Source organism: Lissotriton vulgaris, chromosome 1_1 (assembly GCF_964263255.1).
Source record: "Lissotriton vulgaris chromosome 1_1, aLisVul1.2, whole genome shotgun sequence".
Lineage (NCBI taxonomy): Eukaryota > Metazoa > Chordata > Amphibia > Caudata > Salamandridae > Lissotriton > Lissotriton vulgaris.
In genome coordinates this window covers 1,697,183,877-1,697,206,237 of record NC_141685.1, presented here as the reverse complement: position 1 = coordinate 1,697,206,237, position 22,361 = coordinate 1,697,183,877, and the positions used below count along the sequence as shown (strand labels likewise).

Below are 22,361 nucleotides of genomic sequence, written 5' to 3'. Positions count from 1 at the left end.
TTATTTTGTGGTTCCTTCTCCAGGCACTTCTATCAATCCTTTGGCAGCAAGTAGAAGGCTGTCAATCAAGGTGCTAAAAAAAAGGTAAACGCTGTAATGTATTTGGAGTCAAATTGTGTGAAGCTACTTCAGCTACCATGGGTATTGGGACACAAACAACCCTGCCACCCCTCTTCCGAAAAAAATACACGTGCCCCGATGCGCACCCGCAGCTGCTAAAAAGTAGATTCATTATTAGCGTGTCTGTCACCTTTCGCTCTTGTATCTTGAATTAATGAGGCCCTCACAAGCCAAGGCGGCGAGCAAGAGATATGAAAACCGAAAAATAAAATTAAACCCAGGCTGGAAAGGCCTCGGTGACCCAGGTGGCCCTAATTTTCCCTTGTGTGTATTTCCCACAATCCACTGGGGCAGAGGTGGCACGGTATTGGATGGGTAAAAGGCTCCCAGACAGCTCAGAGGTATCTGTCAAGGCGTCTGCTCGCCAATTCTTTTCATAGGTTGGAAATCACACCTGCTTGTGCTGCGGAGTATGAGCCAGGAATGACGAGTGGTGTTGGGGGCTGGGGTGCTGCCGGTGGAGCATAGCCGAGCTGTTTGTAATGTAGAAGCAATTCGGAGTGCAAGAAAGGGAATCAAAAATGTACCAGACATAGGGAGCTTCGGTATTTCAGGCCTTTTATAGAGGGGGAAGCTCGTACTGTGGGGTTCTGTCATTCAAGCTCATAGCTAATATTCCATAACAAGACCGGGAGCGAGCAGCAGCCGTGGCAGAAGTGTCATGTGACACAGCATAACCTGATGAAGTGGGAGGGGAGGGGAGGAGTGCAGTCCTCGGGAGCGAGCAGCTGGCAGCCTGCGCGCCCCTGCTCGCTCCCGAGAACCATAGGCTATGAGAGGGAACATTTAAAGAGAAGGCGAGACATACCTGAGCCTTTGGCCATTTGCATGCTTTCTTTGTTGGAAGCCTTACGCAAATGGCCAATCAAATGAGCGGCTGGAAAAAAGACCACCACAAGGAAAAGATGTGCCAGATGGAAGTCCTTACAATAAGCCTCGCAGCGCATGCACGCTGGCTCAGGCGAGACCTAAACAGACACTGTCATAGCCAATATGTCTAAGCCTAGGCATGCGTTTTATGTACAAAATATGTACATTTATCAATTTATTTAGCTAACAGATGCAATATGCAAACAACATGGCAAGCATAAAAAATATTTTTGGAAATCAACAAAAAAAAAAAAGTAATAGCAAAGCAACCCAAGCACACCAGCCCTTGCTCTGAAGGGCAATCCTTTCCAGACGGCTGTGCACGTGTGAACAGGTGAAATGCCATCAATCACAGTTCAAGACAGCCACTGGATTGAGTGGGCTGACCCACGGCCCTATGATGCAGGCTGTAGGATGAGAAAGCTGATTGTGAAAGACACAAGACACTTGAACAAACCAACAGATGAAGAAGGTTGATCAAACGCCCTGTATGTATGTATTTTTATTATGAGTGTTTTTAGAAAACATGAAGCTGGCAAAACCCGATAAAACTTTGTTTGAGTTTGAGTTTGTTTGCGCTGTTTGAGTAGTGCTCTCACAGCGCAGCTTCATCTAAAGGAAGGCCCAGACAGAGGTGTAAAACCTATTGTGCAAAAGCTACATCAAGAAATATAGATGTAATGCTGGGTCTGCAGCTGAAAGTTTTAACAATTTAGAAGCGGCACGGGCTGTACGCTCTAAATCTTCAAAACTCCATCTCCGGGTTAGTTTGACTACTATAAAATAAGTATGTGAGTATACAGGTCGAGATCTGTCAATCAGGCTGAAGTTTGGAACAGGAGTTGGTCTAACGGCTAGGGCGGTCGACCTCGAATCTGGGGAACTGGGATCGAGTCTCGGCAAGGACGCTGAACATCCTGTGAATCTGGGCAAATCACTTAATTTCCCCGTGCCTAACAAAAATGAATGTGTGTCTTCATGCAAAGTAACTGGTACTATGAAAAGCGCTCTGGTACCCGATTCGGGTCAAGTTTGCGCTATATAAAACGCTGCAAAAAAGGGGGGGGAATTCAGCAGTAATCTCAGACAGCAAGACATTTTTAGGTTTTGCCTGGCGAAAGCTGCGCTTTCTGCGCAGCTTTTTCGCGCAGGCGAAAACCTGATGAGAACAGTAGTGTGCTTTAGCTCGGCCCTCGTCATTGATTGGCTGGCTCCGTAAACGGACCAGACACGGGGGCGTTCCCGACATTCTTTGGCTTTTGCCGACGTCACGGGACGCCGGGAACGCCCCCGTGTCTGGTCCGGCATTGCCGGCACTACTGCGTCTCTTCTCCCCCGTTTCCCGCCCCGTGACTGGCCGGCCGGCCAATCCTAGCGCGGCCGGCCGGAAGTGCCCGCCCCCCGCAGCCCGGGGGAAGAAGGAAGACGGCAAGCAGTATGGCGGCGCCCGCGGGGCTCCCGTGGCCTGGAGGGAACCGCCGCCGTCGACGTTGCCGGTCTCCCATGCCGAAGAGGGAGACCGGAGAAGTGCCGCCGTCGCAAGGTGCAGGTGAGTCGATTTGTTTTTGTTTTTTTTTCCCCTCCTCTCTTCCCCTGCCTTCCTGCCCCAACCTCTCTCCCCCTGTCTCCTACCTTCACTCGTCATGTCCTCCCCGCCTTCCTCGTCTCCGGCCGGGCTCCCGGCTGCTGCTCTGGAGGCCTGAGAGGTGGAGCCCTGTCCGGGGAGTTCCCTGCACCGAGCCGTGTCGACTACATTCCCACCCTATCTTGTGGGCTGGGTTTTAAGTCCCGGTATACCAACACGCTGACCCTTTCCAGGCGGCCTTTTGGATCAGCCAGACTAACCGAGGGGCCAGACCGGCACAGTATGGGGCCACTTGGCCACTAAGAAATCGGGTCAGCGATTAGGATGTGCAGAAGTATACAAAAGAATGGCCAGGCAGCTCTGCCACTTTAAGGGTAGCACGGGTAGTCATTGCTGCATATACTGAGTAGTTGCAAAGAGGTCGCCTGTTGCGGTATCAGAGCTCTCAAGTTTCCTAGGTGCACGCAAGCATGCCGCCGTCGCAAGGTGCAGGTGAGTCGATTTGTTTTTGTTTTTTTTTTCCCCTCCTCTCTTCCCCTGCCTTCCTGCCCCAACCTCTCTCCCCCTGTCTCCTACCTTCACTCGTCATGTCCTCCCCGCCTTCCTCGTCTCCGGCCGGGCTCCCGGCTGCTGCTCTGGAGGCCTGAGAGGTGGAGCCCTGTCCGGGGAGTTCCCTGCACCGAGCCGTGTCGACTACATTCCCACCCTATCTTGTGGGCTGGGTTTTAAGTCCCGGTATACCAACACGCTGACCCTTTCCAGGCGGCCTTTTGGATCAGCCAGACTAACCGAGGGGCCAGACCGGCACAGTATGGGGCCACTTGGCCACTAAGAAATCGGGTCAGCGATTAGGATGTGCAGAAGTATACAAAAGAATGGCCAGGCAGCTCTGCCACTTTAAGGGTAGCACGGGTAGTCATTGCTGCATATACTGAGTAGTTGCAAAGAGGTCGCCTGTTGCGGTATCAGAGCTCTCAAGTTTCCTAGGTGCACGCAAGCATGCCGCCGTCGCAAGGTGCAGGTGAGTCGATTTGTTTTTGTTTTTTTTTCCCCTCCTCTCTTCCCCTGCCTTCCTGCCCCAACCTCTCTCCCCCTGTCTCCTACCTTCACTCGTCATGTCCTCCCCGCCTTCCTCGTCTCCGGCCGGGCTCCCGGCTGCTGCTCTGGAGGCCTGAGAGGTGGAGCCCTGTCCGGGGAGTTCCCTGCACCGAGCCGTGTCGACTACATTCCCACCCTATCTTGTGGGCTGGGTTTTAAGTCCCGGTATACCAACACGCTGACCCTTTCCAGGCGGCCTTTTGGATCAGCCAGACTAACCGAGGGGCCAGACCGGCACAGTATGGGGCCACTTGGCCACTAAGAAATCGGGTCAGCGATTAGGATGTGCAGAAGTATACAAAAGAATGGCCAGGCAGCTCTGCCACTTTAAGGGTAGCACGGGTAGTCATTGCTGCATATACTGAGTAGTTGCAAAGAGGTCGCCTGTTGCGGTATCAGAGCTCTCAAGTTTCCTAGGTGCACGCAAGCATGTGTGTGTGTTTTAATCAAGTCCAGAATTTTTCTTGGAATTCTGAGATTTGTAGTCCTACTTTCATAACGGGATCCGGGGAACTAGAAATTCCAGAATGCAAAGGAAATAAACGTGAGTTGGAACGCACATAGATATGAAACTAGGAAACTGATGATATCGTAAGACAAACTTGACCAACAGCCCTTTGCACGTTGGCATTTTTAGGCCCATACTTAATACTGACAAACTGCAACCTTCTTAGAAGGTAGCACTGGCCTAAAAGAGGACATATCAATTTGGGCCACTGGCAAAACTTGCAGACGATTTTAGCAACACAAGTAATTAAAGATATCAAGCTACTGACCTTAGGTCTGCCTTTTGCTAGTTTCAAGAGGTTGTGGTATCCTTTGTAGTAACACTACTCATACTTCGCACACAAAAAATAATTTTGTTTACATATTTTGCTTTGCATATTACTTTGGCGTCATGTTGTGCAGGCACAGTAGGTATCTGTATCGAAAAAACGGGCGTCATTTGTCAGACAGTGTCCAAAAAAAAAAATATTTTTCAGCTTAAAGGATTATAAACGTCGAGGACTCGAAGCTCAGCATGGCTGTTCTTCACAGTCAGAAGTGTGGCGCTTAACACAAATCCAGTTATCCTTCAGGTGCCGCGGGTTCCTGCCGCAAATTGCAGGTTATTAAGATATTAGCTCTGGGGGCCACACAACTGCTCCAGTGTGTGTGTGTGTGTGTGTGTGTGACTGCTCCAAGTTGTGTGTGTGTGTGTGTGTGTGTATGTGTATGTGACTGCTCCAGTGTGTGTGTATGTGACTGCTCCAGAGTGTGTATGTGACTGCTCCAGTGTGTGTGTGTGTATGTGACTGCTCCAGAGTGTGTGTGTGTACGTGACTGCTCCAGAGTGTGTGTGGGTGTGACTGCTCAAGTGTGTGTGTGTGTGTGAGACTGCTCTTGAGTGTGTGTGTGACTCCCCCAATGTGTGTGTATGTGACTGCTCCAGAGTGTGTGTATGTGACTGCTCCAGAGTGTGTGTATGTGACTGCTCCAGAGTGTGTGCCTCCGTGTGCCCCTGTTGCCTGCTTGTGCCTCCGTGTGCCCCTGTTGCCTGCTTGTGCCTCCGTGTGCCCCTGTTGCCTGCTTGTGCCTCTGTGTGCCCCTGTTGCCTGCTTGTGCCTCCGTGTGCCCCTGTTGCCTGCTTGTGCCTCCGTGTGCCCCTGTTGCCTGCTTGTGCCTCCGTGTGACCCTGTTGCCTGCTTGTGCCTCGTGTGCCCCTGTTGCCTGCTTGTGTCTCCGTTTTGGTGCCCCTGTTGCCTGCTTGTGCCTCCATGTGCCCCTGTTGCCTGCTTGTGCCTCCTTGTGCCCCTGTTGCCTGCTTGTGCCTCCGTGTGCCCCTGTTGCCTGCTTGTGCCTCAGTGTGCCCCGTTGCCTGCTTGTGCCTCCGTGTGCCCCTGTTGCCTGCTTGTGCCTCCGTGTGCCCCTGTTGCCTGCTTGTGCCTCAGTGTGCCCCTGTTGCCTGCTAGTGCCTCCGTGTGCCCCTGTTGCCTGCTTGTGTCTCCGTGTGCCCCTGTTGCCTGCTTGTGCTGTGTGGGTGTGTGTGGAGGGCTCTGTGTGGCTGTGTGTGTAGGAAGCTTTGTGTGGCTGTGTGTGTGGGGGGCTTTGTGTGGCTGTGTGTGTGGGGGGCTCTGTGTGGCTGTGTGTGTGGGGGGCTCTGTGTGGGTGTGTGTGTGGGGGGGCTCTGTGTGTGTCATTTGCGAGAGATAAAGCTAGTGGCATTGTAAATGACAATGCCATTTATTTATGTTAAAAAAACATAAATAAAAATAATGTCAAGAGCAATGCCAATGGCTCTAACTTTAACAAAGGCAAAACCATTGCATTGTAAATGCTTGTTATCTGCCCCACCGTGCTCACTGCGCCACTAGATTCAAGCTAGCCTGGCTGCTGAGGGGTGCTGTCCTGAAAACGTTCCCAGGATGCTTGCTGCTTGTTTCCAGTCCAGGGAGGACCTAGCTTGGCAGTCCGGGCTGGACTGTTCCCATGAGGAAGAGGGACGGGTCAAGCCTGATTAGCATATGGCTGGATTTAAACTGGAGTGACTGGTGAGCAAAAGAACGATGGATTAAACCCAGATCCTTGTGACTGGGGGTGAAAGTTTGCATTGTTTCAGCATGCTGTCCATCATTTGGTCCATTTGTTCACTTTGATTTTGACAACGGAACGATTAGCAGAAAATATACACTTCAGAGAGCACATAACTACCACATTAAGATTAATTTCAGCTCTATATCACACTTTCCAGCCCAGGCCGTCTCTAGTCGACGATTTGTACAAAAGCTGTCTGAGGAATTAGAAAGACGCATTATAAGTATTTGTTGAAAGAAAGCTGTAAGAGCATTACACATGTGGCAACCTAACAGTTCAAAATTTGATCTATATTTTAGTTTTACTTTTTTATTGCAAGCGCATACCTGCCACCGTCAGGCAGGGGCATGCTTTTTTTTATTTTTTATTTTGTAGCATATGCTTACAATAAAACTAAACTTAAAAAATAATTTTAACCACTGCACAGCTTTGCCAGTGCTTGCTCGGTGCTATCTGCTTTGGTATACAAGAATTGTGAGGCAGTAGGAGATAAAGCAATTTGGTTAAAAAAAATTCTACAAAGGACCTCGGTTATATGAATTTAGCTGCCAAGCTTTCAATACTAGCAGTTGAACTATTTAAATGCTCACTCTGTAATGGTCTGTAAAAGGAAAGTTTTGAAATATGGGGCATAATTGACACAAAGCCTGGCACCAATTGCAACATCTATATAGCGCTTACTAGCCCTATGTGGGGCGCTGACGCACTTGCCAAAACTGGTAGCACACAAGCACCCTGCATGGTGTTTGGAAGTGGGTTGCCTTTGTTTTGATCCTGCGTGGGAGAGCTTCTGTGCTACGCATGAGAAATACTGAGATGAGGTTATCTTCTGGTGAAACCCAGCAATAGCAAAGTGATGGATGAGGAAGTGTGAGAAACAGGGGCGCAGTTTATGGTTTTCAGTAAGCTGGAAACTTTCAGCAGCGCTGGGAGTCCCTTTTTGCTCTTTATTATGTTCATATTCCACTTAATCGATTACTGCACTGGATTGTCCATTTTGAGATATTTTGTTTAAAGTATACGGTTCTGGGAAGGTATAGGTTAAAAGGGAGAAATATGGAGGGATCTGTTGTGTTGCACTTTGTTAATATTATCCCAAATTCGACTGTCATTGTGAGATGGCAAAAAGAGGCCATAGTATGTAGCTAGTCGGGAACTGCCGTGGTGGACTAAGTTAGAGTCCTTGTTGGCCAGTGGCATAAGGCAGATCTCTTTAGTAATTCCGCACTTCATTGACTGGTAATCAGTGGTTTATTTCTGTGGACTATGACCCTTAGCAGTTTTGTATTCTGCGAGTTTAAGAGTGTCAAGCAGTAAATGGGTTTATTATTAGCCAGTCTGTATGAACAATTCACTGCCTTGACTTCTAAGTGTTAGGATATTCGTTTTAGTGTGGATTATATATTGTATTGTGATTGCATTAGATATGCACTTACTAGCCTTGGTGAGGCATTGTTGTGCTTTACGCTACTCCAGGTCACATGGCTAGTGTTTTTTGTATTTATTGTTGGTTATTGGGATTAGTATTGTAGTCTACAGGAACCATTGCATGCCTTTATTCCAGTGTCCATGTGGTAGTTTACATTAGTAGGAAATTAGGTGTGATCTTTTAGTTGGAGATGAGTGTTTGGGAATTTCATGCATTGGTTGGCGGGATTGATAGACAAGCTACGGAAGATTAGGTACTGCTGGGTTGCAGGGGTTATAACTTTTAAAGGAGAGGTTGAGAGCTTTGAAATAAGGTGTGGGCAACTTACAGAGATACAATAATAGGAATGAAAGCAAATATGAACATAAAAGAATGGGCTGTACTCCGAGCAGAGGCATGTAGAGGATGGAAGGGAAAAGTCATTTGAAAGAAAAAGGAAAGTCGGCAATCAGAAGTTTTAAGTCAAGGCTGGTTTTTCATGCACGGTTTTTAGGAATATTGTAGAGGCTTTCTGAAATATCATGCGGAAACTGTAGAAGGTAACATTATATGCTTGTTTTACAATAGCACTGTACCCCAAGAGGACTCCAGCGTTCGCATACACCATCATCACCCACCAGGTAAATACAGTAAGTAAATATGGGTTCATCTTCGCATAATCCGATTAAAGGAGACAACTACACAGGAAGGTTGTATTTTAAATGTTTGTGCTGGAGATGCTCCTTTCCCTCTGATGAGAAGGGTGGGATAAAGGGAAAGATGGCATGTTTTAGTGAATGTGTGTAAAAGCATTATTTCTCAGGTAAGGTTTCACTGGGATGTCTCCAGTCTGAAGAACTCACAACATACCACAATGAAGTATGAGATCCTGCATCTGGCCGTCATTCAGCCTTCCTGTAACACTAATCAAGACAAACAAAAGCCCTATCTAAAAACTTCTTCAACTGAGCAACAGAAACTACAGTACAGCCCCGCCCTTCACACTTCCCGTCTACCAAGCAGTGCTGGGAATGAACAATGATTGTGTTTTTGGGGAAGTGGTGTAAAGAGTAGTGGTCAAAGCCATGCCGTTTCTTGGCGCTAATAAGAAGGAATCTGCATGCTAAAGTGCTGTTCTGTGGAAGTGCAGAGGTACACGTTTTAGTGCTGCCGTTGAAATGGTCGGCTGCCCACGCTATTGTAAACTATTTTATTTCACAGCTTCACTCCTCTCTGTCAGGAGCAGATTTAAACTACCAAGCTGAGACGCCACCCCCCTCCTTTTCCCTTTCAGAGAGAAGAGCGCACAGTTGCAAGCTGCTGTTTAGTGAAATGATAATGTATCAAAGCAGACATCGCCTCACCCTCCCCTTACTTCATCCACCTATTGTTCAAAAGGTCACATACACCTCTTGAACTCTACTTTCGTGGTACAGCGTTCTGCCATTCGCCAGAGCCTAGGTGCAGAAATAGGATTAAAAAAAAACTTTCAAAGGAGCGTGGCCGGTGTATTTAAGGGCCTGGTTTAAAACACAAACTAAAAATCTGTCTTTAGTATAGTGTGTTGCCCGACCGGTATTTTGCTGTCTCTGTCATTGCATCCAGATATATGATACCACACGAAACATTATGCCTACAACAAGCCGGGACTATTAGCTTTGTCAATGGTTGTTAGTTGCATAAAATAAATAAGCAAAAACTGTGGCTTTGTTGTTTATAATATTGAAAAGGCTTCCATTCTGAAACGACGAGACTGTAAAAAAAAACTAAAACGAGTCTCTGAGGTTACATCAAAGGCTTTGAGCAGTGGTGGTACCGAAAGGTGCCCGTCTCAGAACTCGCGTTTAAGAACTGGCCGGGCTGAGCAACGGCAGGACCCGGCACTCTTAAAGCCCTGCCTAGGAGCGCTCATATGAAACGTAACACTTCAAATAAAATGACCACATAAAACTGAATGGAAGGGTGGCCAGGATTTGCCAGGGCAGTCCCGGTTTTTCACCAGCTGTATCGGTAAATTTTTGTTAAATTTAGGTCGTGTCCCGGTTTTTAAAGAGGGTCTAGTGAAAACGGTGGGAGTTGCCTTATAATGTTTTCCAAAGCAGGGGTGGTTATCAACTGTTATAATAAAGCACTTTAATTAAGAGGCATGATACTGGCTTTTAAAATTGCATTTCATTTATGCTGTCACTGCCTTTTCTGAAATTGGATGGTGGTCAGCGCAGTCGTGTGCGCTCGGTTGAAGTAAAAGTGTAGTCCTTATATTTATTGTGAAATGTTCCGGTTTTTGGCTTTAAAATTCTGATCAAACTACTGAATGGGCATACCCATACTACAACACATGAAAGGGAGTGTATTTAGTGCGGAGAACTCGTGAGAGCTGCTGGTTTCAGCCAAAGCAGCACGGCCCAATACGAGTAATATAAACGGTTGAAAGGCGGAGCTGCACACAGTTGAAACACCACGCTGACCTGCCTTGCAGGCTGCACGCTCACCTGCCTTGCAGGCTGCACGCCCCTCAGGGGTTCTCCCCCCACCCCCACCCCCCTTTTAGGCGGTCAAATGTCTTTGTAAACCAGCGAAGCAGGCAGTTTAAGTGCCCTTTAAGGGCTCCCTCACCAAATGTTGCGGCTGCGGGGGGAGAAGGGGGCTAGGTTTTTCATCACTGTGAGTTAATGCTCCTACCTCACGTGCCCATCAGCCATAGAATGCATAGATTCTCCTGATTTGAGCAGCTGCAACCCCCTACCCTCACCCCAGACTCCGCCCCCCCCCCCCTGTGTGAGGAAGATATGAGCCAGGGGATCCGTGAAGGGGACACCGTTTGCCATGTTCACTTGTCACTGTAATGCAATATGCAATACTAGCACCTTGTGGGAGACATCGTTGTAAAAGAGATGATACCCGCCCCCTGTGAAATGAGAGCCCGTGTTGGAGGGGACAAACTGGGAGGCGCCTCATTTATTTATGATATTGTCCCAGAGACGCAGTGATTGTAAGCGCAGTTCAGGAGCATCAAGTCAATCAATTCTGCCAGAAACTTGCTCCCTAAAGACAACCGCAGCCAGTGGTTTCATGCCGCCTAATGGAGTTGTGCTATATATCTAAGAACTTTCTTTCCGCCACTGAGGAGTCTCCTCGTGTCTCAACCTTTCTCCAGTCTGAACCACCCACAAGAGTGCGACCTCGTCGTAAATCGTACATTTACCAAATTAATACCGGTCACAAACTTTGCACTAAACTGGGCCGAGCAACAAATAAATGGGGCTCTTTATGCAACAGACAAACAATGTTTTTGAAGGGCCGGGCGTTAATTAAGGGGGAACTCAATGGTTGTTCTTTCTTTCGTCACATGTATATTGATAAGGTATCAATAAGGCCCTCCTGACAGCAGCAGGACTCAAACTCCACATTGTTGACTTTTTCGATTGCTTTGTGGGTACTAAAAAAAGAAAGCGTTATAGAAGTGTATAGGATTGAAAGAATCTGGGGAGGGGTGGTAGAAAAATGTATGCCTAGGGCCTCAAAATCATCAGCCTACCAGTCTGCCCCCACCCACCACCACCGGTGGGGTGTCCTTTTGTTTTCTTGACGATCGAACTGAAAGAAAGGTGTCTCCTTGCAATTAGGGTCCATGGGAGGGGCCCCTCGGCCCTCCCAGGGATGGTGTCTGGAGGCCTAGGGGAGATGGACACTTCTTCTTGTCCCAATTGAAAGGGAACCATTCAGAGACACTGCGGGACGCCAGAATAACATCCTGGTGCCAGCTTGTTTCTGTGCCCCCCACCCCCTTTACCTTGCAGGGTATCTAGTCAGGTAGACGCCACTATCTTGTATGTCTTCATTTAAGCTGCAGACGGCGTTTAACAAGCATTTGCAATGCAATAGGTCTCGCATTTGCGAAGCTATTGGCATTGTAAATCACAATGACTACTATTCACGTGTTAGTTTTAAAACATAAATAAAAGGCATTGCCACTTGCAATGCCAATAGCTTAAACTCTCGCACATGCGACCTATTGCAGTGCAAATGCTTTCTTTTGTATGAGCCATAGAAACAGTGTGCCCTGGCAATGATCCCATGCATTTTACGTAACAGTCCTTATTTTAATAGACTTCACTGCTTGCGATTTTATCTTTATTTTCTAGAGCCCTTTTGTTTGAATAATTTTAAGGAGCTTCATATGTAGATTATTTTATATTTGTTTGCACTTAAATGCATTAACTGGCACTATTTTGCCCCGAAAATTATTGAATTTGGTGTATTTTATGGTATTAGAAGAAATGGTTTTAATGAACTGTAATGAACATGAACTATGTGTGAGGGAAGCAACGGTTGAACGAGAAGGACCTAAGGCCCACCATGTGTTTTGAAATCCTACAATATATATATAGCTGCACTGCCAAACCAAGTACCTAAAAAGCCACAAACACACTTGCGGGAAGGGGATAGTGAGAGGCAGTTGGAAATAACAAGAGAGGTTTCAGACAGGTGAATGCCTCGGAATAACCACTGCCCATCCGGGGAATCGTGCTCTATGACCCTTAACTTTCAAACTACGTTCTAACTATGACGGAAGAAATGTGCCGGGTGCGGCCGGCAGCCCTGAGGACGTGTGTCGTCCCTCCTTGGAGGTCACGACTGCTGTATTGTCTGAAACAATCCAGGCTCTGACTGGGATAGTCCATCCAGACAGGGAGTGGTCGCCCTCCTTCAAGTTCGTGTTTTCTCCTCTCCAAGGGACGAACGATCGAGGAAAGGGAAGTGTGGGCCTGTAAACTGTATTGCTTGTCCCTTTGCAGCTCAGCTCCATTCCCTTCCATTCTCCTAGGTTACATATGGCTCATCGGACCTTCTGACCATGTTCATCACTCCCTCGACACTATCGACATCTTATACTCGCCATTAAATCTATCTCTCCTCTCAACAGCTGATCTGTGTGCACGTCTCGCCCTTTCATGCTCTTCTCCATCTTTCAAGCTTTAAATACCCGCGGGTAAGCACCACATAAAAAACAAATTTACCCCTGCGCGCAACATTCACATTTTTGGACAGGGGTTTAGGGACCGCGGGGAACAGGAATAATATATTCCTCCCCACCAGGGGCGGCCTTAGGCATGTGCAAGCTGTGCACCTGCACAGGGCCTCCAAACCCCAGTGGCCCCCACGCCAATATATATTCTTAATATAATAATCCTCTGAGGATGGATACATATTTGTGTGGCGGCCCCTGGCAGGGATTTGGTGGCCTCTGGCTCTGTTCCTCTTCCAAACACCCTGACCCCCTCTCTTCACTGGCCTCCGTGGTCCGCCCCGCCCGGACCCACTCTTCCGGGGTCCCCTACCTACGCTCCCTGCCCAGGGCCGCCATGAGCCTAGAGACGCCTCTGTCCCCACCCCCAGAGTTTAGAGTTGGGCGGACCCAGTGGACTATATCACCACCCCAGATTTTTATGTGCAATTTTTTTTTAAAACAGTAAAGCCTTCTTGCACACTACCCAAGTCTCCTTTAAGCGCTGTAACCTGAGCAGCACACTTTGGGGTCTCTATGAACTCTTTATTCTGTGAATTATTTAATTGCGGTCATTGAGCCTCTCCTAAAATAGGTCTGTTTGTCAAACCAGGCGAGCCAGCAGAGGAATACAAGTCAGGGAGATACTATTTTATGATAATAACATTCCTGGCTAGGCTGACTTGTGAAAATAAGTGATTTTAGAAGAAACTCAACATCTCAAAGACCGCAATTAAATAATTAGCAAAAAGGGGAGTTCTTAGAGCCTCCACGGAGTGCGCTCCAGCAGCGCGATTTCAGACAGGCACAGGGCCCTGTGTGTCGCTGTTTGATCTTCACTGTCTGTGGAACATTGCAAACAAAACCGTACACCTTTAAATCTAATGACCACGCACATGTATGTATGTGTGTATGTATGCATGTATGTATGTAAACACTACCCGAATAACATTAGTTGACTAACTGAGCACAAAGCACTGACCTTTGGCATTAAATGGAAGACAGAAGGATCTCACTACAGTTTCACGACCGTACAATATGCAATCCTGGGTTCAGGGGCGCAACTAGGTCTTAACTTTGGGGGGGGCTAACATGGCGAACAAAGGGGCGTGGCTAATATTTTAATCAATGGGGCGGGGCTAAAATGGCAGATAATCAGGATCGGGTAATGTTCAGGCCAAGCTGAGAAAAAGAAGTGACAAATTCTGTATTCGAAACTAGACAATAATTAGTTTTATAAGAATTACATTGGAGAACAGAGGGTAATGTCAAACATTTATATAATAACAGACAAAGGATTTGTTCATCTTGCAATAAAGTGCCACTCAAATGCATTATATTGTCACACAATGATATTATTTAAATGGTTGAAATGACACCCTTTTTTCTAATGAAATGCTCACGAAACAGGTTCAAAAGAGCTCAGAACAACATGCTCCTCTCTGAAAAACCAAGACTGGTCAAAGATGTAATTCACCCAAAAAAGGGACTCTGGACACGTGTCATGTACTTATCCACCCCTCAAAGACACAAGGAATTTCAAATTTTGCAATGTGCCTATTTGCAGTGTTACAAACTATAGCACTAACTAACATTTATTTATTGGCAGTGAAGTCATTAAAGCATGGTGCTTTAATGTATAGGCAGTGGAAATAGGGGTGGGGATTTCTGTGCTGCAGCACCCCCAAAATAACCATGTTGGAATTTAGAGGGTCATGAGAAATGATAAAGCATTTACATTTTGATAATATTGTGTTACATTTGCTGTTCTTCTAAAGGCAGGTCAAATACCAGGCAATGTGTACTTCGAAAAACACAGAACTTGGTCATTATATCCCTGTCACACAGTTCCAATCCTCACCTCTTCAGCTGGTGCAGCTCCAAATGTAATTGCATTTTTAAGTGCTTACTACCACTGACGAGGCGTCAGAGCGCTTTTTTGATCAGTAGCACACTACTCTGGAGCCCATAGAGAATTAGTGATGAATTAGTATAGTGATATACGAAATTAATTTGAGGGGTGAATATGTTAGTTTGTTATTTGGATTGAGAAGGATAGTGGAGGGATAGAAGAGGGAAAAGGTTTGCATTTATATAGCGCTTGCTAACCCTGATGAGGTGTTGAAGCGCTTGTTGGCGGTAGCACGCTACTCCGGAACCCAAACAGGATTAGTGGGGAATTAGTATAGTAAAATATTAAAGTAATTTGAGAGGTGGAGATTTTAATCTGTTATTTGTATTGAAAAGGAATAGTGGCGGGATAGAAGAAGGAAGGGTCTAGAATTTCTTTTTTTGGAGGGGTTCATAGCAGTAGGAGGGATTTGGGATGAGTAAAGTGGAGTGGGAAGAGCCAGAGGAAAGGGTTTAGAAAGGCTTGTTTGGGAGATCTAAATAGTAAAAGAGGTTTGAGATTATGCAAGGAGGGTTAGAGGAGCAAAGAGTATGGGGCTTGGGATGAACAAAAGCGTGGAGGTAGAGGATATATTGATAGAGGTATGGGGTTAGAAATAGGGCAGTGCATTGAAGAGAGTAGCAGAGTGAGGTTTGAGATGAGTCAGAGGGGAGCTAGAGGATATATTGCGAGAGATATAGAGTGAGCTCTAGGGTAGTGCATTGGACATGCTGAATTAGAAGCAAAGTAATAAATACAAAGATGCATAAGTACATGGAAGGTATATATATGCATAAGGAAGGTAATATAAGTAGAATGAAGTTGCATTTAATAAACTCAGACCACTATCCCACCTGAAATAACGGGAACATCTAAAAACCTGTATTTTCACACTGTAATTCCTTCCACCAAGCTGAATCTGCTATCAGTTTCATATCTATAGCGCCAAGAGGCTCCTAGCGAGTGAACGTCCATGTTTAACAAATAGTCAAATAATACTATAGAATGAAGAAAATACCAAAATGAGACCACACATGCCTATTTGCATAGTAAATAAATAATGAAATGAAACTAAGAAAAAATAGTTATCTTAAGCTAGCCCCATGGCCTGGGTACAGGCCTGGTGTTATAAATCACTTAACATATTGGGGCCTGGCTTCAGATGGAGGAAATTCTTACAAAGAACAGCCGGTTACTTGCAAGAGGCATCTTAAAATGTGTATTATGATGGCGTAACACATGAATTACAGCACAGTGAATGCTTAAGATTGGCAGGTTTTATCGGTCTTTATTGAGATAGATGATGAATCGAAGAAAAACGTGTAAATAAACAAAAAATCCACAAATAAACTTGGAAACCTGTCTGAAATACACATACCACCGATCCAAACTTAGGACGTGGTAGACATATTTGGCCATCATCTGTTGTCAAAGTCGTGCAGACTAATTTAGAAAGATCAACCTACCCGTTGACTGGATGTATTAGAAATGGCCCCCATATTCTTCAATCGACATCACAGACAGGGACTCCTCCACCCGTGGCACCACTGGCCGGGGCCACTCAGCAGATAAGGAGGCCTTCTTCTGTTTCACATCTCTTGTAAAGACATGCCAGGGGCACCACTATCTCAAGGCCCCTTGCTGGAAATGAGGCTACAATCTTCTTTGTAACAGCATCACATGCAAGTACCACCCATCTATGGCACCACTGTCCGGCCCACTCAGCTGATTCGGGGCAGATACCCGTAGTATCACTGCCCCAAGCCCACTCAGCTGAACTGGGGCCAACCACGCGCCCCTGGCCATCAGCTCCATCACACTTGTGGTGTAAGCTCAGGACACCCCAGGTGTCGCACAACTTCACAGCCATCATTCTTAACACAGGATCTCTGCTCTCACTTCACCATATGACCCTAGAGCACTGGAGTGCAGAAACTGAAACGAAACACCTACACCCATTGATGCGGAAGGATCGTGGAGTACCAGGGCTGAACGTGTTATTTCCAACCAAGTAAGGCAGTTCAGTGGCAAGTTTGTTAAAAATGATAAAAACGGATTGATCATAGAAAGAACTAGTCGGGCATTAAATTAAAGAGTTGCCTTACACACGGCTGCTAGCGACTTCCTATTAGAAGTTGGGCCACTTTAGCATGCTTCAAGTGAAGCTCCACTCCAGGCACCAACTGTAGGTGCCTCCATGCTCCCTACCTCAATGTGCTACTTTCATAGCCAGCACGAGCACTGTCACAGTGCCAAAACCCACTAGGCACTATATTCCTGCTTACGCACATTCATAGCCCCTCTCCACCCCAATAACTACTTCTAATCAATGAAGGGGCCATAGGATGCAAGGAGCAGCACTCATTTGGCGCGCCCATTCATTGTGTTCAGTTAGAAACTGATCATGCGTGTAAACCTGAGATGTACTGTGCGCATAGCGGCAGGTCACTCGCCACATCATAAGCTTGATTACCGGCACAGCCACTCATCCTTTTGTCCTACCAAAAACAAAATGAGGCGCACCAAATCTAACGACGCTCCAAAGTACAGACTGGCTATAAGTAAGGACGGCTGCTGAGAAAAATTAGGTTGATATGTTCCTCGAGAAGCAGTGTCCAAAATGCCGAGGGCAGGCAGTGCCTCACTTGAAAAGTCAGTCACAAAACCCAAGCACACACTACAGGACTCTTGGTGCTGGGAGTTGTAAGATGTGCACAGCAGGGGGAAAGGGATGGCCAGCGCCAGTGACACTTTTCTTTTGTAAAGGAAATCCTGCAGGAGTCATATCCCCCTGCTGTGCACATCTTCCCACTCCCACCCCATGCTGCACGGCACATCAAAATTGCTTAGGTGAAATCCCTGCCTTCAGGGAAGGATAGCGCCTCCGTGGCAGCCCATCTCCAAGAAAACAAAGTGAGGGGCAGGGAGGTTTGCTGAAACTGGGCCTCTCGGAAGTGGTAATTAAAATCGAATTCTCAGATGCCATGCTAAAGCACCCATTGATAAAAAAAGCTACGATGTGCAGCCTTAAAAAAATTAAACGGGGGAAAAACAGTTTGCTTACTTTCGGTTTTATAGTACATGTAAATCAGCCGCACGGGCTGAAGACGACGACGGGGGGGGCTGAAGCCCATTTAGCCCAATGGGCGTTGCGCGCCTGCGCTGGGTTCTCCACTTGATCGAACTGTGTGATCCACCATCACTTTACGTCACTAAGAATCATTGTCCTTAACTATCCGGTTTAAGAGCACATTTAAGTAGTTTTCGTTACGGGTATGCACTCTACAAAAACCTCACTTGCAGATGGTTACTACTAAATAATCTTGCTTCACATTTAAAAACATAAACTATATACGTAGAAAACATGAACAATTGACACATATTAGGTAACCTGTGCGAACGTCATCATAGCATGGGTTATTCTTGAATGGTTCATATAAATAATAATACGATATATATATATATATATATATTAATGTCACTCAATTCTGTGCTATAATCGCATGTACTTTATGACAATGAGAAATGTTGAAAATTGATGTTTCTTTCCATTTAAAAATGTTACCCTAATTTTTTTCATGATTTTTGTTAGCTGATTTACCTCTATTAAAGGCTTGTCTAGTGCTGGGCTCTCGGAGCCAATGCAGACTCCTGGTTGGCTCTGCCAAGGCGGAGTCTCACACTAGAAATGTAGTGTCTCCTCCGGCCTCGCCTTAGACGCAGTCTGAAGGAGGGACCAGACACACTAGAGCAGGGTGTAAAGACGCCCACGGCGTTCCTTGGCCATGCTGATGGCAGGAGCATACCATACACATGTCTATGACAAAGCAGAACACAGAGCTGCTTTGGGTTTAAGAGGCCATAAAGGGCCCAATAACACAATGAAGGCTGAGGGCGTGCTGCTGGGGCCCGCCCCTAACCCTGACGCTTCTGTGTCCGCTCACCGGTCATGCTCGGGGTAAGGAGGTCAAGTATAAAGATTACTCCTGAATTACAGCATAGTTGTGCCAAACCAGACACCCTGCTGCAAATGGTGGTTTTCACAAGACCTCAAAAGAACCCTAAATTACAATTCAAGCAATGGAGCTGCACATGCAACATGAAAGTATAAATAATGTTCAGTTTCACACTGAAAGCTGCCAAAAAACAATTGTCTTCTTTGGGTTTTTTCTTTATCAATTCATCAGATGTATTGCCAGCTTACATCTTCCACAAATAGTATTTTCACAGCCCAGCCATCACGATTTTGCACAAGTAAAATTACGTAATCAAGGTGTGATTCCTGTGTGTACAGACTCATCGCTAAAATACTTGTGAAAATAGTCGAGTGACTGTCTTTGTTTACCCACGTCTGCTGGCATAAAACTGAAGCATCACGGCTGCCACACTTCTCCGCACAATAAGTGTGCACATGGCTGGGACAGACAAACCACCTGGCTTCCAACACCTACTAGCTGGTTTCCATTACTGCCGGTTGTCCAAGGAACTCTTCCACTTGTCCTCAGTCTGTGTCCACTCCACTATATTTCAAAGCAATATATGCAGTGCCATTCTATACCACTATACTCAACACCACTTTTTTACTAGACACATAATTCCACTGCACCCATGCAACATATTTACACTACACACATTCACGTCATGCTACACAATCACAAAACTAAGAATTCCAATCCAACCTACATAATTCCTCTCAAACTACAAACATCAACTCCATAAAACGAGGCTCAGACATTGCCGTTTACAAAGTCAATAGCTCCAACAAAAAAAAAAATGCAAGACCTATTGCATTTCTAATGCGTGTTTTCTTTAAGAGAGGGGACGCCAATTTCCCTTATCCATGGAATCCAGGGGGCTAAGATTTTGAGCTCCACCAGTGTTTCTGGTCGAGCATGCTAACAGCGCATGACCTCGCGTAGGCTTGTAATGTAGTCTTAGGGTATTTCCGACCCTTCCTCGCACTGGCAGCGTCTTCTTTATTTGTGAAAATGGCACAAGACTGGATATCTTTGAATCTCGTCCTGCTCACAATAAACCCTTCCCTACCTCAAGATGATGGGGACGAATAGAGCTTCTGCGTTGTCAGGTTGTTAAAGAACACCAGAAAAATAGAAATGCTTGAACAGCAAGTGGTCAGAAACCAGATCAAAGAGGGCTTACATATCACGCACAAGAAGTAAAAGTTGAAACATTAAGTGGTAAGCACGAATTAGGTGTTAAATCGTGGTAAACTATACATCAGTGTGTCAGCGATCATGCTGCATAGTTGAATTTGTTAAGTCACCTGGAAACGTTACATGCATTTGAACTTGCCCCTTTCATCATTTTTTTATTTATATTCTTACATGTTTCTGGAATCTATGTAAACTTTACCGTTTTGAGAATCTCGTTGAATGGGTGGATCAAAGTGGTCTATCAGTACTGTATTTGGCCAAATGGTTCTCAAATTTTAGATAAGGATGAGAACACATAACATGGAGGTATAAAGTAGAAATATACTTTGTTCCTGCTTCAGAAAGTACGAATGGGTAATTCCTGTTAGCGATCACATCACCTTTTAACACAGAGAATCAGAATCTGCAGCAGAAAAAACCTGCTCCCGAACAACCCCTCTGATGCCTGGTTATATACAAGATGCTCGTTTCCTGCGGCTTCCATGCAGCTGACACAAACTACGTTTCCTTATGCTTTAACTCCGTATACTCGGCGCTTAACTAACTGTTGCACAATACTTATTTCGATCATACATCTTTCGAGGTATTGGCATAAGTTTGTCAGTATCTCGACTGTTCATTTTCTCGTTTCTTACCACGTTCATGTGCGCAGTCTGGTCTCACTCTCTCCATCAGCTGGTACTGTCCACGCCACTTCCCAAACAACTTTCTCTTTGCCTGTGTACACCATCTCCAAACCATGGCCATAAAAAGAGGACTTACTAGGTGATCTACCCAGGGCCTCCACTCATTCTATGTGTAAACGTGGCAGCCATCTTGGTACGTGGCCTTTCCCAATTACTGAGGTGCACCAACAATCAAGATGACGGTATTAATTCAATGCAGTCGATTCAAATTAACTTTTTGTCAATCTTAATAAGTGGAAGAAAATTAATTTACAAAACATCAGGGTTGCTATCCTATTTTAATTCAGTTTTAACAAAAAGATGAACATTTAATTGGGGGGTTGGGGGAGGGAATACCTGCTTGTGATTTAGGTTTGCCATGTAGCATGCAGACAGGGTGTAACACTATTAAAGCTAATTTCTGTCATCTCTGTGTGCTGGTTCAAAGGTTCATATTTTGTTCATCACCTTTTCTAGAGGGAGACTTTGTCTCGAATGGCACAAGCAGGGACCAGTTACTCACCCTATAAACATGTTTGTGGTATGTAGTGCTGCAGAGTCACATGATGTGCATACTCCTGCTTTCTTTTTTCATCTTTATTTCGATATAAAATGTCATAAAAGAGATCACAATACAATAGCAGCAGAAAGCATTACAAATTCTATAATAAAAACCAATCACATTCCCATAAAATTACTATTCATAAAAACATTTTCTACAAATATACCGAAAATCAACTGAGGGTCCCACTCCTCATTATAACCTTAGTGGGCCTTGGACTAAACAGCGATACACTGGAACTCATTTTACCACATAATTTCTTCTGATGTTCCACATAGTAAATAAAAATGTACTTACAGCAAAGACAATTAATGGGGATAGGTCAGTTTTTAGTATTCGATAGGAGTGGAAGCATTGCCTAATCCCCAAGTTTCTGCATATAGGAATAATCCACTTCCTCCTAGGCTTCCGATAGGAAGGACAGAAGAACATTACATGAATGTCATTCTCCAGTTCCTCGGTACATGCTGGGCAGTTTTTAGGAGACGATGGGCACCATCTGCTGGTAAGGGCTCTAATTGAGAGGGAGTTGTGTCTCCATTGAAGAAACAGCTTCCTAAGGCCAGTAGGACTAATATCATCCAGCACAGTCTCCATTTTGTAATAATCTTTCGTTACTATAAATGTGCTGGACAATGACCCCAGGTGGGCATTTGATAGGCGAGCAGACAGGTTATAGTCATAATACATATTGACCAAGTCTTTACGTGTTATGTTTCTGCAAGCCTCTTCCGGGTTAATCCACAGTGAAGGGCAACCTAGTCTCTCAAATTCCTGCCTTATATGTTTTAGCCAGGGAAGTTTCCACACTTTTGGGAGTTTTAACAATTCTGAGAGTTCTTCCCTGTAACTAGCAAGTTCAGGGGTTACCCACAGGCGCCTCCAAAAAGTTAAGGGCTTAAGGCACAGTTCCTCTTTTAACGCTCTCAGTCCCAGATCAAGCCTGAGCGGGAGGAGGGGTGTACTAGCCGGCAAAGATGTCAACTGCCTAAGAAACTTATTTTCCGTGGTGGTGATTGCAGAGGCACAGCTGTGGGCCCACAATTCCCCCCCATAAATTATTGCCCCGTGAGTCTGCATTTTGTATATTTCAAGAGGAGGCCCAATAGGTTTAGTCGTTGCTTTGTTCCATAGTTTGAGACTCTCCCCCCCCCGCCTTTTGAGATAGCTTTAACTGGGATTTGGTCTGATGCTGAGCCCATACTCCTGCCATCTTGTGTTGGAACTGGATGTGTGCAAGTTGTTTTTCTTCTAAGAATTCTTTGGAATCACGAGGCAGTGTAACTCCTCCTCTTGCTGGTAATGGGCATGGTCACAAGCTCCATTGTTAGATTGTTTTCAAGCACAGCAGGCGACGAAGGAATGTGAAGTGAAGTATGGAGAGATGTCCATGCAAAAGAAGAAAA

At 45.7% G+C, this 22,361-nt stretch overlaps 1 protein-coding gene across 1 annotated transcript in view; it reads right to left on the bottom strand.

The window, feature by feature from the left end:
• Positions 1-20,456, bottom strand: part of FBH1 (F-box DNA helicase 1) — a 618,156-nt gene extending 597,700 nt beyond the window's left edge. Inside the window, exon 1 of the mRNA XM_086918941.1 lies at positions 20,364-20,456. Within this exon, the coding sequence (XP_086775067.1) occupies positions 20,364-20,400 (37 nt within the window). The 5' untranslated portion in view covers positions 20,401-20,456. The remainder of the gene's footprint in view (positions 1-20,363) is intronic.
• Positions 20,457-22,361: the final 1,905 nt, after the last annotated feature.